The sequence below is a fragment of the Sinohyriopsis cumingii genome, unplaced genomic scaffold (assembly GCF_028554795.1).
Source record: "Sinohyriopsis cumingii isolate HCF-2022 unplaced genomic scaffold, ASM2855479v2 utg000360l, whole genome shotgun sequence".
Classification (NCBI taxonomy): domain Eukaryota; kingdom Metazoa; phylum Mollusca; class Bivalvia; order Unionida; family Unionidae; genus Sinohyriopsis; species Sinohyriopsis cumingii.
Window position 1 is genome coordinate 1875346 of NW_028315892.1, and position 16957 is coordinate 1892302.

Sequence of the window (16957 nt, forward strand, 5' to 3'; positions counted from 1 at the left end):
GCCTTAAACACGCCGAAATTCATTGCATTCAGTAATTTATCTAATTTATCTTCCTGGATGCAGCCATTCAGGGCTTTTTGAATCATAACTGATGTCTTCTATATAGGTTTTATATCAAGATAGTTTTCTTAAGTGTGTAATTTCTCCTCGAGCGCTTATTATGATTCCATATTAAATACATTAAAGAATGAAGGACTCCATAAAAATAAATATCAACCACCTACTGCCGACGGACAGCTTTATAATATAAAGTCACAGATAAACTGAAATTGAGGTTTCTTTCCAGACAGTAATATTTTAATAATACTCTTTAGATAGATTCTGGAATTAAATAACTTGATATTTTAAGTATCACAATATAAACGAAAGATACACTGAGGTAACACTGTAGCAGTCGTGATATTTGCACGGCCTCAGGTGTACGGTACAAATCCTGCATCGTCGATTGAACCAAAAGAATGAATGGAGCTGAATTGATATATATGGTGTACTGAACCGAATATATGATGATATATGAATTCATGTCATTGGTGCCGGAAAGTCTTTAAAAGGCTATTATACCAAATACGGACGACTCGCTATTACATACATTAATTAACAGCATGTACAGTTTCTGAGAGAACCAGTGCAAGAGGCTAGAGATTTTACATCTAGATATGACTTCATCTGGGAGAAGCAGTACTACAAAGAGAGGAACCTATGAGACTAGAGCGGGAGCACAATAACCAATAAGGTAAAGACGAAGTAGTAGTCAGTATGTATCACTTTTGGGCAGAGTTAATAAGCATAGTGATAGAAAGGTGAATAAACCATTTAATATTTTCATGGAACTAAAATATTAAACAATGGTATCAGTGTCAAACAACGATAAAATACCTCCTGCATTAAAGGAGCTAAAGTACCAAATAATCATCAGAGATCGATTTAACGTACACCACGTACTAATACTAGTCCACACCGACAAAATCGAAGAAACAAACATGAAACTTATATTCGAGAGTGCTGCGATAATAAACCGGGATCTATGCTGTAATCGTTTCGATAAAAACTGCAGACGAAAATAATGCCATCTCAATAAAATACAAATTGCAGAGAAAAAAATGAACGAGAAAAGGGGGTGCATATCATGTAATTAAACAGAAATTCCACATAGAAAGATGGAAAAAATGTTATTAGCAGAACAGCATACGTCGGTAGTTGAATAATCTAAACACCAAGTCATTATATGAAGTGAGTGAAATATTGAAGCTAGAACTCTACATAATGTCGTAATACTACAAATAGAGGAACTTCTCAGAGTAGAGCAGGAGCACAATAATCGACAAGGTAAAGATGAAGCAGTGGACAATATGTGTCAGAGGTAGTTAAATTAATGATAAAACGGTGACCAAGCTATGTTCTGCCTTTATAAACTAACACAATGTGAACACACACACACACACATTCGTTAAATTGTTTCCAGCTATTCACGGGCAACAATCTTGGAATTATGTGTGCATTGTAAAGACAAATGCTACGATTTTGTAGCAGAAGGAGCAAATACATTTGAAACTGAAAAGATGGCAGACAATGTAATAGTTGGCCAAAGCGGAATCTGACATACATGAAAAAGTTGACGAATGAAGGAACATGATTAATTAAGAACAGTGATTTTGCCAAATAACTTTAGATTTATGGAAAACTAGACTAGCCTAGCGCACCGAATCTCTTTTTGGAAGCAATGGGATTACTATTATGAACTGAGCTGTTATTATTATAAGCTTCCAATACTATAATCTACAATACTTGTCCTTATGGATATTTAGTGCATAAAACTAAATTACCCTATTTCACATATACATAGAATTACTTTGACGATACTTGTAAGAGTGCGCCATGTTTATAATGTAAACAGTACTTTTTCTGACGAGTTCATTGATAAACAATACAGCTTATTTTCTTATTTCTAATAGTAACATAATCTGCACATATGTGCTATGTTCCTCAATATGGTTTTAAATTGTATTCGTGTGTGTATCTATTATTGAAGTGACACAAATCAAGTTCTGAAAGAAAGTTCCTGTTATTGTCTTGTGAAGTAACAACATTATTGAATGTCAGAATTAGTTCACATATACCAAGTAAGTTAATATCTGATTAGAGTCAATCTTAATCTTGTGTTTGCAATTCTCTTTTTATTTCGACATAATTTGAATGTTTCCTTTTTCCTTGCCAGTTTGTTTTCCAGGACATTTTGTCTCAAATAAGAGAGAAAGAACGAGGTGAGGAAAAGCAATATGCCCAATCTCTTCTTATAAATAGAAAGATAAATATTTATATTCAGAAACTCACATATTTTTTGAAATAATATGATAATATATATTATATACCATTGAACAACTTATTAAAACGTAACTATAGTGACATTACCGACCTGTACACAGTGATGCCAATAGAGTTACCGGTAAGAACACGCAGCAATGCAAGGGTTTGATCATCTTGTTAATCTAAAAGTAAGAAATGGTCATTAGTACACGTGAACAGGCATATATTTTGACCTGCTAATTATAACGAGTAGCGAACGTCAAATTAACTTTCGTGATTTAGTAAACGATCCCATATGCATTATCGGTTTTCTTTTAACTTTCTTGTTTCGTTTTCATTTCCTCATTTACAGCTCCGGCGGCCCGTTGATTAGACCGTCCGCCTCGGATGCGAGAGATCTCGGGTTTGAACCCCGGCTGGGTCATACCAGAGACTTATACGAATGGTACTAACGGCTGCCTTGCAATGCGCTAAGCATTAAGAGGTTAGTGTTAGAACTGTGGTCATGATAATGTGACTGGATGGGGCACAATGCTAAATGTCTGCGGCATAATGCCCCAGTGTTAGACATTATTATAAACTCCAACACTGCAGACATCGCAGTGATATGACTGTAAAGTTGTTAAAGCTACGTTACAGAAATACAAATCCAAATCTTTTCACCATCTATCTCTCGGTAAACCAGCCAATCTGTTATAACAATAATTTCATGTTCTACACAGCTGTTTAACCTTTCTTAGAACTTTTGTTTAAAGTTGTGATATATTACAATTGTTCCATCAATAACAAGTACAACAAGTTATGTTTGACAGAAGTTTCCATTCGATATTTAAGAAAGCGATTCCGTTCAGTACAATATTTCAATTATAAGCAACATGTGCTAATTAAATGGTTATCTATTTAAATGCATCATCTAAATACTATAATAATAAAATATGTAATGTAATGCATTACGCAAGACCATTTTCGTTCCAATGAACGATTGCTCAGACACAGATATGCTGAATAATGCATTTTTAAAATCTCGGTATAATTATGCGTATAAAACAATTCTCCTTTATTTCTTGCCAGCTTCGAAGCTAGTGTAATCGGCTAAACGCCGTTTAATTGTATCTCGGTAATGCTCTCAATTTTGATTTTGTTTTTCAATAATTGTCATTTTTAACTCTCCTTATACACTTCAATGTTACTCGTGGTTGAACTAGTTAACCTGTATGCAAGAGGCTAATCTGACTGAGACAAATACAGAAGTTGCGGAAAGGATAACGCTGGATATCTATAATGCGAACATATTGGTATGACCAAACATGTAAGTCTCGCGAGCTTATGACTCTTCCAATACTTTCACTTTTCTCTCTGGAGGTACAAACTTATGTCTATTAATTGCAAATTAGTGCTACTTATTTAAATACACTATGAATAATCCACTTAGGGTCTAAAACAAATCACTCGTCCACTCATCTTGACAGGATGAACGCCGAGTAAAGCTTTACTAGAGAATTGTCAAATGGCCAAATGTCGCTTTACACCTTGAAAATTATTATGTGTACATTTAAACCCTCAACAAGCGCTGAAGTTCAATGTTGCTAAACATTCAGGAGTGCGTCATTGATAAATAAAATAAACTTAATATTCCTACTTGCTGTCAATCTTGAACATGTTTCAATGGAAACGATTTATTTTTTGTGTTCTATTCTGTTTATTAAAACGGGCAAATATCATAAACATGCCACATGTTTTCTTCTGGAAATGCATGTTTTTATTTGAAGTGATCTGACCATATATACTATAAATCATCGACGACAATGTACTTAACGCGAATAATCGTGTCATGTGCAATGATGTGACATAATCATCCTTTGGCCAAGTATGGCTTTACTCCTTGAAAATAAAACCCTTAGCAAGTGCCGAAGTTCAACATCACATAACATTAAGGCATGCAACACTGACAAATAAAATACATCTAATTTGCCTATTTGCTGTATGTCTAGAACATGTTGTAATGGAAAAAGACTTATTTTTGTGGTTTTTTGTGTGTTTGTTTAACCCACGTCTCAGGAAAGCTTGATACTAAAATGGGTACATATCATAAACACCCCGCATGTGTTCAACGTGAAATGCACGTAAATATTTCATTTGCATTGATCCTTCCAAATATACTATATTTCATCCATGTACTCGGCGCCAATAATCTTGTCGTGTGCGCAAATATGAAGCTTGACCAGCAAGATAAACCCTCCGAGATTGTTTTCTCAAGGATGGCACAATAAAACATACGTATCCTATGTGACCCGACGATACTGAAAATGCCAAATGTAACCCAGGAAAATTGTAATATGTGTAAGATGTTTCGCCGGTTGTCGTGCGAAGCCTTGCAAATGTGTTGGACCTGGTGTGCAGTCGAAGCTTCATGGTGAGAAGAATTTTGGGACCCATGTAGCTTCCTCACAATTGACTTAACTTGTGTAGGAAAAATGTACCGCTCGATTTACGACACGAACGCGAACACGTCACACCCAAACGTGTAAAGAAATATCAGCTACAACAATGAATACAATGCCGAAAGAGGAGAATATCGATTTGCCAGAGGTTGCTCGCCGTCAACATCATGAACACCGAGACCTTGCACTCTTTAATCATAGACTGATTGTAGACATCGGTGATGCAAAAAGCACTGACGATGAGTTCTTAGGCGCTTCCTATTCTTTGTGAAATCAATGCCACGATGAAGAGTGGTGTTCTAGATACAACCCGAGAATCACCTCAATAGCATCGATCTTGTCAATGATGCCACAATTCCACATGGCTGTTCGGACGCCGATCGCCGAGGAGGAATCCCGAACACTCAAGATCACACTCAAGGAATGCTTGGTAAAGCAGTGGCGTACGTATCTACAGGCTAAATAGAAAGAGGATCTTTTAAATCTGAACTATGCGATCTTTAGCTGTATGTTAATCTGAACAAGTCTTCGATGTTTGTAGTCAGACAACTATTGAAATAGAGAAAACGTTTACACGTAATTGTTCAAACCGGCTCAAAGATGTCGCAAACTTAGTACAGGATAGTTATAAAAAGAAACTTCGAAGCTAAATTAGAAATTACGTGAACTATGGGCCATAACATGTTCTTCTCAAAATAGTATTTGGACCTTCTTGAGATTTACGTCTTTGATCTGCATGGACACCAAGTGGAAATAATTGAGGAAATTCGTTGAATGAAATCGCCTAAATAAGATGGTCTCTTGGGATCTTTCCAGCATAGAGATTACATGAGATACATAATTTAGAATATGCGATCACCTGTCTAAATTATATTTATTTGTATCCCTTTCAGAGGTCTTGTATTTAGAGATCTGTTCAGCTACGATATTGAATTAGAGGAAACTGGTTCAGTTGTGTGTACGATATATACTGTAATGGTTGCAAAAGATGGAATAATCATATGAAGCATAAGAGCAGATACATATTATTGCCCACATATGAGTGGAATGAGTCTATAAATGCAGGAATTGAAACTAAGCATAGCAATCAGAATGTCGAGTAAAAATAAAATTAAAATCTTAAGTGACAAAGAGTTCTAAATAATGGACAGAAAACAAATTAAGAGTATATGCTTATTTTAATTTTAATTGGAGATCAGCTAAAGGAGTTAATTCCTCCCCATTTAAACAAATCTACAGAGGTGATTACATAGCAACTGATATAATAATATATTTTGTAATGTTTTTACAATTCAGTGCACTTTTAACAACGTTTAAACATACACTTTTCAACGACATGAAACTGAGAGTAGCGATGCTGAGCAACTACAACAACTTCAAATGAGTAATGAGCAAGTCTTTAAATTTGTGTACACGAAACCACTGACAATTCCTAATTACTGTGTACTGGATTGTGATCGTTAAATATATTTCATGTATTACTTGATAGGTGGTGTAGTAAAAGGCACAGGTTTGGAATTGATATATTTAAAGAAATCCATAATTAACTGTGGAATCCATCAATCAACCTGCAAGCAGTGAGTAAGAAGAGCAAGTTCTAGAATAGTTGTTCCAATATGTCAAGGAACAACGAATACATTTCCAGAAATGTTATGGGGAAAGTTCCTGAAGTTCACAGTAGTAAATGGCAAGTGAGATAAAACCTGTATGCATTTCCTTCCTCTGCCTTTGTAAGGTGTCCTAAAATATCGAGGGCTACGAGCTTCTCTCCTTTTTCCTCAGCAGTTATGGCCTGAAGTTTCGCTCGGCGCTTCTGGTTCTAACTTTTCTGCTAGGAGCACACGGAGCTAGACGCACAATACTCACGAATATCGTCCCTCATACAGGAACAATAGTAACATTTGCTCACTTTACTGAAAGTTTTGTAGACGCATAAATGTCTACCGGTAATCCATCATGGCGTTGCTTTAAGACTTCTCGCAACCAGCTGTACGATACGACAAGGAAACTTTTAATTGGCTTGCCGGAACAATCTAGCCAAACTCTTACAATCATCTCGTCTAAAATCTCTAAAACATGATATGCCCTCCATGTCGCCTAACGTCTGCGCTATACCCATATACGTCTTCACAAGAGAGGCGTTACTGTGCTCAAATCCAACTAAGTGCTTGTGACAAAGTATTATATTGTCTCTGTATCTCTCCAAAGTGTATCATACGCTATCAACATAAATTTATTTCCTGTAACAAGCAAAGGGGTTTCTTGACCAAGCGATGTCAAACCTTGGGGCGATTCCGCTAAGTCATAAGTTTCCCCTGATTCAAAAGACCTCTATACAACTGCTGTTGTAAACTGGAAAGTGCAACGCATCCATTCTATAAATAATTTTACGCTAATTAATGCAAGACCACAAATCTCACAAGTACCCAATTGTCTGTCATCTATTTAGGTTTGAGGACTATATGCGCAGCACCGACTTCTCATAATCAAACAAGTAGTCACAAAAATCTAAGACATCCTTAAAACGGAACGCTATAAACAAAAGCGCATACTCAAAATATATATATATGGGCGTGATATAAGTACTCAAACTAAAGTAACATGGATACAGTTTGTAATAATACGATAAATATATTGAGACATTTTGGAATAGACTAGCTCGGAATGTCATCATCAAGTATCATTTGAACCGAGCGACATCCAACGGGAGTATAATGGTTAATTACGGTCCTATATACATGCCGCCTGCGGGATTCGAGTCATCGCCGGCAGAGATTTGTGGCTTAGTAGTGCAATGTGCTAAATGTTATTGCTTGGCTCATTGAATCGTTAGCAATTCATTGTGTTCACCTTTTTTGTTTGTCGCACTGGAGCGGTATCGTTCTGATTTCTTTTCAATTTCATACGTGAACACTGTCGAGTCGTCCTTTACTGGTATATACATTTCGTACTATCAGTAACAGTTAAAGAAAACCAATATTATGTCGTATTTCCCAACTGAAATAACTTAAAATATACTTTCCTATCCTAGTCTTGTCCATAGTTTGTTATAACAATGAAAAAGGACTAGTGTTATATGATTAGTTCACTAAACTCAACTTCCCTCCTTACACCGGCCAAGGTAAACTTTGCTGGAATTATAACAGTTAGCAGTAATTGCAAATGGCGATCCTATCATGCGTCCATTGCACATGCGTACTGAATGCCAACAATCCGACAAAGCCGCATTGCGAAAAAAACTATAACAGAATGGAGCTAAATCAAAACATCTCAGAAAATCCAAGCGCCATCGCGACTAAATATGGCCATAAAGTGTCAAAATAAGACCGTTGCATTTTCAACCCCGTTTTGTCTTGCTGATGTGGCATTTTGTCGGGATGTCAATTTGTCATACTGGAACATTATCGGCTTATGACAATATGAAATGACCAAAAATCGGTCACCATAAATTATCCTCTGAACTTAACATGATAACCGTCTTTCTAGACTGATAAAGAATGAAATGCAGCAACATAAGCGTGGCAATGGATATGGTTTTGTAATAGGTTAAGGCCATTAGGTGATTTCGCGTAATAATTCATTCGATATTAGTTGATATCTTGGTATGTCTGCTGTATATATGATAAAAAAACCTATCCCAAATTAAATGAAAGTTTTAGTTAAAAAATTTAAATGACTAGTCCGATGTAGTGCCATAATATATTTACTTGTTACAGATATATACATATATATATATATATATATATATATATATATATATATATATATATATATATATATATATATATATATAATCTCCGAGAGAAGAGGCGCCTAGAAATATCGCTTTCGATGATCATGAAATACGGCGAAGTGTTATCAAGAGCGTTACAGTTAACCTCGAGTAATAGTTACGACATTGTGAAGAAAGAACAGTATTCCATGTGACTAGTGTGACTCGTTCCTTTATTGTATCGCACACTAGCAAGAACAACAATACGAGAAATAGCGGAATAAAATCAATGAGAGAATTGAATTGCGATTGGTATAAAACACGTTCGTTTTTGTGGTTATAGCTGGGATAATCGCTCTCTGCCTTTTTCATAGAAATCATTACTTGACAAGCCTCAACAATACATTTCTTAGTTTTCTATATATTTAGAAAATATCACAATTTTGAATATTCACTGGCCTACATATATAAATGTTTCCAAATTAGATCAGTATAATACAACTATAAAAATAGAATAAGTTTGGGCTTATTGCTCAAAAAAGCACCAAAGCGTTCAAACTGAAACCTCAGAATAAAACCTCATTCACTTCAGACTTATTCAGATGAGAACTTAATGCAATATTTAAAGAGATGCAGGGAGGGGGAATAACGTATCTAATTCATGTCGGTCCTGTAAGGACGCCAATTCTCCATCATTTGTACAAGATATTTCAAGGATCGTGACCAAAATAAACTTGAAATAAGTAAGTATTCGGATGTACGCGTGTGGAGAAAACTCTAATTTTGTTTTTTTTTTAAGAAGACGCTCACATTCGCTCTCTTAATGGCGACATGCATTTCAAAACAGCATTCAGTGCCTAAGTATTACTGACCTTTCTAAAATCAGCAATTAACATAATCACTTAATTTAGAAAGAATCATACATATGCATTTCGGTACAAAAAGGTCTGAATCCACTTAAAATCGGATAATAAACACCGTATTGTTTAACAATGGCTATGGAATAGTTAAAGTTCGGCTTACGGGTGATATACACCTTTATCTATAACGTATTCACGGTAGCAAGCAAAACGGTTTAAACAGAGGGGACATAAGCCAATTTGTAATGCATTTGTGGGGAAAAAGATGGTCTTATTTCCCAATAAGTATAAAATACCAATCTGAGAAAGAAACGTCACCTCATAAATAAAAGAGCATACTATCATTATACTTTTTTAATTCGTCTGGATTTGTAGAAATAATATATATATATATATATATATATATATATATATATATATATATATATATATATATATATATATATATATATATATATATATATATATATTGCTTGATATTTACCTATTGTCATGATCAGTTATAAACTAAATAGTTGCCGATTCTCTTTTAAGCTAATGATCTATAAATATGATATTAATTTGGGTATGTGTTCGATATCATGGACATGATTACAGTTCGGGGTAATTTCCAATTAGGTGATTAAGTCACGTGGGTTGTGTCACCACATTAGTCAGGTGGGAGGTTTTGGGCCATATAGCCTTAATTGAATAGTTGGGCTATTTATCTGGATGCAGAAGCGATTAAATCATTCCTAAATCCAAATGTATTATTGTTCTTAATTCATTTCAGTATATAAATGTATATAATGTTGTGTTTAGTTTTAATTTGAGAGGTCTCAATTATTAAAATTATTTATTACAATATGTTGATAAGGACATTTTCTATTTAGCTGACGCCTTTATTGACCAGTCTTTTGATGAGATCAATTTCGCTCCTGATATTGATGACTCAAAAGGCATTGATCATGAACATTCTAATCTGGGTGACAAGACAATCACGGAGACAATATCCTGAGAGCTTCTGTTTATTTCAAAGGATAATTAGCGAAATGGAAGTCACGCTAGTACCAGTTTGTGATTGTGTGAATCATGGGGTTCTTTTGAGATAATGGAGATTAAATGTGGTACTTGCTGGTGGCGTGTGGTCAATGAGATATCAACAATTATTCCTAGGTCAAAGCAACAGGAATTCCTTGGTCTAACCAATGAATCTCCATCGGAAAGTCATTTATGTGATTGCTGTAAATACTGTTCGCACACTCGTGAAATCGCAGGAAAAACCTACAAGATACCGTAGGTTCATCTGCCAACCTATTCCTGCATTTGACAAACCATTTAGCAGAATAATGGTATTCTGTGTAGTTCCCTCACCTAAGACTAAGTCAGTCAAGCAACATTTGGTGACCATAACATTTCCAGAGGGGAGTTCTTTTAAGAAATATTAAACCAGAAACCATCATTAAATCTTTTTTACCATTACACTTGTTGTCGTCCCTAATCTGTTTAATTTGATCAAAGGGAAAATGTTATATCTGTATTTTCCAGCATCGTATGAATTCGGCAACCAATAGTTCAAATATTCTGCCAATCACCCTGAAATCAAGGCGCTTTGGAAAGATTACATCAAAATCGTAAAAGTATGATACAGATCATATTGCTTTGATACAGGGAAATATTGTAATGAATATGCACATTCGCTTTTTGTGAATCAGTTCATGAGTTATTAGGACCGCTCTTGTGGCCTAGTGGTTAGAGCATCCGCCTCGAATGCGGAAGGTCGTGGGTTCGATTTCCGGCCGAATCATACCATACACTCATACTAATGTTACCTCGCATGCCGCTCAGCATTAAGAGGTTAGTGTTAGGTCTGGTCGGTCTGGTGTCAGTGATGCCCCAGTGCTCAACATGACTTTAAACTGCCACACTGCAGACATCGTAGTTAAATGACTGAAACCTTTTAAAGCTACGTTAAAATTCCAAATCAGACGCACACACACACACACACACACACACAATAATTTTTTAGTCATTTTGAACTAGATTTGTACATACTGTGTGTGGATCATTGTACGTAGCCAAAGCATAACTGCTTTCAACCAAATATACGTAGGTTAATATTCATAGCTATTTCTCTGATTTCAAATAAAAGTCCTCAAAGAGTGTAATGTAGAAATACGTAATCTTCACTCTAATTGTCTCTGTCTAACTTGATATCGAGTTATGACATAAATACAAAAAAGGAGGTTTCAGCCTGGTGTGGCAGAGTTCTGGCTATATTGCCGATATCAAAATTACCCACTGGCTAAGTATCATCGTTCAAAAATAGGTAAAAATAACCGTAAGTGACTTAACCTATATAACCAGGAGGGTAATAACGAAAACAATTGTGCCATTTAAAATGTGAAGGAGTACTATGATATAGATACTACTGTTGATTATCAACTCAATTTAGTCGTACCTGTCCCACAGTTGTGGATTTAAAAGATGGCGTTCGATCAGACTTTAGTAACGTTGCTTTAACCAGTCTCCGGAATTCAAAAATATTAAACATTCTCGATCAGAAACTTTCATATTTACAGCTACAAGAAGATTGTGAATTAAAACAGCTGTTATGTGTCTATGAGCACTTGTTTCCAGATATTCCGACAAATAAAATGTACCGTGACGTTTAAAGTGTCGATTCTACAGCCGTGAAACAGTATCCTTACATGTTGAATCCTATTATGCGTGAATGTTTGGAAAATGAAACTCAATATTTGCTGGAGAATAATGTTATTGTACGAAGTAAACGAAATAGGATTTCACTACGTATTCTTTCGCTGAAACTAGATAATACTTTCCGTATGTGTACAAATTATAGAAAAGTAAACATTGTCACCAAACAGACTCGTTTCTATAACCACATATCGATGAATACATTGACAAAATCGGAAATGCAAAATAAGTCACCAAGTTTCACCTTTTTAAAGGATTGAGGCAAATTCCATTCACAGAAAGAACAAAAATAAATTTCGGCATTTACAACTCAAGATGGACCATATGAATATTAAACCATTTGAATCTTTCTGCATTTAATAAACATGATTAAATGTGGTCTTGATAATTGTGACATATAAATATATGTCATCACCGACTAAAACTACAGGTGCAAATATAGTTTTAGAAACCGTTCTATGTGATACAAATTTCGCAATTACTTCGGGTTCAAGTTTGCCTTACTTGCAGCACATTTTTAGGACGTGTTAAATCTGTAGACGTTAACGTTAATCTTCTCACTGAATGTATAGTACATATCTGCGAAATGCAACTGATACAAATATTGGGTATGGCTAGATGTTGTCGGACATTTTGCTCAAATATTTCATAACTGATGTATCAGTTACACCTTTGTTGAGTACGAAAACCAGGCTTCATTGCTCTGAAAAATGTCAGCAGGATTTTGATAAACTAAAGTCCATACTTAAGAGTGCTCAGTTTCTTTCAGCTCTAAATTTCAGTCTATCATTTAACATGTCTGTTGATATAAATGATGTAAGGGTTGTTGGTGTATTGGTTGCAAAAAAAAAACAAAAAGGCAAGAATCGTCCAGAGTGCTGGCTTTGTTCAGATAGATACATTAAACGTTCACAGCATTTTATTTTACAGATAACATTTTACATCATTACATTTTACATTATCTCGGTGTTAATTGGACAAAAGGCAAACGACTGTATAAAACACTTATATAAAAACTACCTTTTCTAAGATTACACAACCATTCTACACACTTTACAGTCATAATATAATCTAAGAAACAATACAACCAAACACTAAATCGCACTCACGGCTAGTCATGCAACGTAAGACGTCACCCCTGATATTCACACTTTTATGTTGCCGCCTTATCGCTTTTATAACGGCGTTGTGTAGAGTATTCCGAGGTCGAGTAACATAAGAAACAGACGTCAAATTTTCAGGAATATCTCACACACTTGGTAGCCCATATTGACTCTTTTCCGCACAATAAAGGAGTGTTGCTTTAGTCGGAAAATACTTCCTCTCATGTCATTTTTCTAATACATTCAAAAATGCAAATTGTGACAGAAGCCACACACACAATACACAAGAAGAACAAGAAAAGAATCTTGTTTTCTAGTTCCATTGACCTATAATTAAAGACAGAGAGAGATATCAGACGGAGTGGAAAGTGTTATAACTGGATCCAGTGGTGCAAGCAAGCTGTTACGTTCATGTAAACCTTACCATTAAGACACAAATTATTGCCGGAATGACAGGGTGGGACGGACAGTATCATAACTGTAAGATTACAGATCAATCTGGATAGCAGTCTGAATCCTACATGTGGATGCATTATAATGTAGCTCAAAAACATATAAAGGGAAATATTATCATGATACAGGTTAGACAAGTTTTAAGTTGTTCCCTGTCTGAGATTCGAACCTGGGTCGGAGGGTTACGGCATTAACTGCCTTATCTTGACGTACCAAACTATAGACACATCGATCATGCGCAAGTCTCCATTAGAGGCAGCAACATAATCATTGATATAAGCACTTTGTACGTCGCAGCCGAACGAAGACGAAACACTCACAGTCATACATATGAAGGCGTACAGAGATTAGTATAACTAGTGCAAATATACATCAAACAGACTGGAAAGTACCAAGCGTGAAAACTGAACTATGATGCATGCTGATATAGGGTGAAATAGTGTGTGATATATCTTTATACTTATCTCTATACCTACCGACCGCTCCGTGGCCTAGTAGTTAGAGCGTCCGCCTCGGATGCGGGAGGTCGTGGGTTCTATCCCCGGCCGATTCATACCAGAGACTTAAAAAATGGTACTAACAGCTGCCTCGCTTGGAGTTCAGTATTAAGAGGTTAGTGTTAGGACTGGTCGGCCTGGTGTCAGGATAATGTGACTGGGTGGGACATCATGCTACATGTCTGCGGCATGATGCCCCAGTGCTAGACATCACAATAAGCTGCCACATTGCAGACATCGTAGCGATATGACTGAAAAACTGTTAAAGCTACGTTAAAAATCAAAATCACATCACATCACCTCACATCTATACCTACCTATTTCATCTTACATCTACATACATGTATTTTGTTGTATAATCATTTTGTAAACACTGGGGTGACATACGAGTTGATTTGAGGTAGTGGGCACCCGCACATAGGGGCAAAGGGGGCCTTCCCCATCCCAATTTCGCTTTACAGTGAAGTCTAGCACTGGGACATCATTTCGCAGACATGTAACATGGTGTCCCACCCATTCACATTATCTTGACACCAGGCCGACCAGTCCTAACACTAACCGCTTAATGCTGAGCGACAAGCGAGACAGCTATTAGTACCATTTTTGTAAGTCTTTGTTAAGACTCGACCGGGGATCGAACCCAAGACCTCCGTATTCTTAGGCGGGCGAACTAACCACTAGGCCAACGGAGATAGAGAGAGAGAGAGAGAGGGAGAGAGAGAGAGAGAAAGAGAGAGAAATATATAGAGAGATAGAGATTTAAAATCGATGCGCCTGAGGATCTTAAACTGTAAACTTGACGGAGTTTCCAGTGCTATCCCTGGATCCAGTGGTGCAAGTAAACTGGTAAATTCAGGTATGCCGTACCATGCAGTCATTTATTACTGGAATGACCGGGTAAGAGAGTCGGTACCATACAAGTAAGAGTTAAAATTTAATTACATATCTGTCTGGATCCTAGATGAGGATGCGTGATAATATACCTTTAAGGTATATATAGGGAAATAATAGTATCATAAATGTTAGAAACGTTTAAAGTGGTTCCCTATATGAGATTCGGACCTGGATCGGCGGGATACAGCAATAATGGTCTTGTCTGGGCACACCAAACCATATAACCCTCAATCATACGCACATTGAATCATACGCACATTGCCTAAGTTAATATATAAATTTGTCCCTTGCATAAGCAAGTATTTCTGCGTAACGGACACACAACATCGACACAGTCACAGCGACTCCGCATGACGGAAATCAAGGCTTGTAGAAATTAATATAGATAGGTGCAAATAAATACCAGGCAGAGTAGAAAGCACTATATGTGGATACTAAACAAGGATGTTTTCTAATATAGGGTGAAAAAATGTATATTTATACCTGTCTCTATACCTATATATCTCTGCTGACATGTACATACATGTATTACGTTGCATAACCATTTTGTAAACTCTGAGGTGACATACATTTTTATCTAGTGGATATAGACGCCGACACATATGGGCAAGAGAGTGGGAGGACCTCTCCCACCCCGATTTGACCTCTAACCATGTTTTGTCCTTCATCTGTAAAACGTAAAGCTGACCACTGTATATTTGCCCCCACCCCCAAATAATTATTTGGGAAATTACATTATATTTTTAAAGCATTTTTTTACATACATAATTTTACGTCAGTACACTTTACCTCAACATTAATATAGCGACATGTAAAGAACTGTATACAACACTTTCATACATCAATCACCATTGCAAGGCGGACATAAAAATTACAAAATTGGCTGAAATGCATAAATATATCGAGATCGAGATCGAGAGAGAGAGAGAGAGAGAGAATATACACGAGGCAGTTTATAAACATTACATCAGTCGGAGTGGACTGTGCTATCAATGTTTCCAGTGGTGCAAGTAAGTTCGTACGTCCAAGTAAACCATAAACTGAAGACATGTATTACTGGAAAGGGTGTGGGAGGGTCGGTACATTACCGGTAAGAGTTAACTTTTAATTACACAGCTGCCTGAATCCTACAAGAAGATGCGTGATAATATATCTTCGAAGTATCTAAATAGAAATAACATTATCATAAATGTTAGAATACAGATGTAAAGTGGTTTCCTATCTGGAATTCGAACCTGGGTCAGCAGGATACAACAATAATGGCGCACCAAACTATATACTCGTTGATCATGGGCACATTGGCAAGAGAGTCTGGAAAATTGTCCCTTATATAAGGAAGCATTCTTGCGTAACAGACACACACGAAGACAACAGACTCACAACAATTCCGCATGTTTATGACATAAATGAAGGCGTATATAAATTGATATAGATAGGTACAAATCTACGCCAGACATATGTACAAGAGTATGCGTGATAATATAAAGTGAAATAATGTATGGTGTACATTTATACCAATCTCTATACATACATATCTCTGCAGACTTGTATATACATGCATTTCGTTGTATAACCATTTTGTAAACACAAAGCAGATATACAATTTAATAAAGGGACCTTACATATCGCATAAGCTTAGGTTGGTAAGGAACGAAACGTTATGTCGTACTTACCACAAGCAAGCCCCATGTCATTTTCACACAAGATTCACTATAAGCGACGTCGCAAAACGAAAGACTTCCACTTTAATATATACACTTTACATAAATTCCTCGATACGTTTACTGACAATTGTGACAGTGCATTTAATATGCTACTACCTTGTCATGTATGTTTGGAACGTACAGTCCATTTGTGCGTTGATAAAGTCAATAATACCTATCACGACAAAAATAGTCGCTTGAGATAGTTGGACACTATTTATAACATTCAAACGACTACCTAACATTGGTGAGGTTCAATACGTATGAAATAATAACTAACAGTGTGTGCATGT

The 16957-nt window shown here is 36.1% G+C and overlaps 1 protein-coding gene across 1 annotated transcript in view; it reads right to left on the bottom strand.

The window, feature by feature from the left end:
• LOC149774249 (uncharacterized) overlaps window positions 1–16818 on the bottom strand; it is a 56521-nt gene extending 39703 nt beyond the window's left edge. Inside the window, exons 1-2 of the mRNA XM_089945580.1 lie at window positions 16635–16818; window positions 2414–2486 (exon numbers count right to left, since the gene is read on the bottom strand). Coding sequence (XP_089801706.1) covers window positions 2414–2486; window positions 16635–16655 — 94 coding nt within the window. The 5' untranslated portion in view covers window positions 16656–16818. The remainder of the gene's footprint in view (window positions 1–2413; window positions 2487–16634) is intronic.
• Between the last annotated feature and the right edge of the window lie 139 nt (window positions 16819–16957).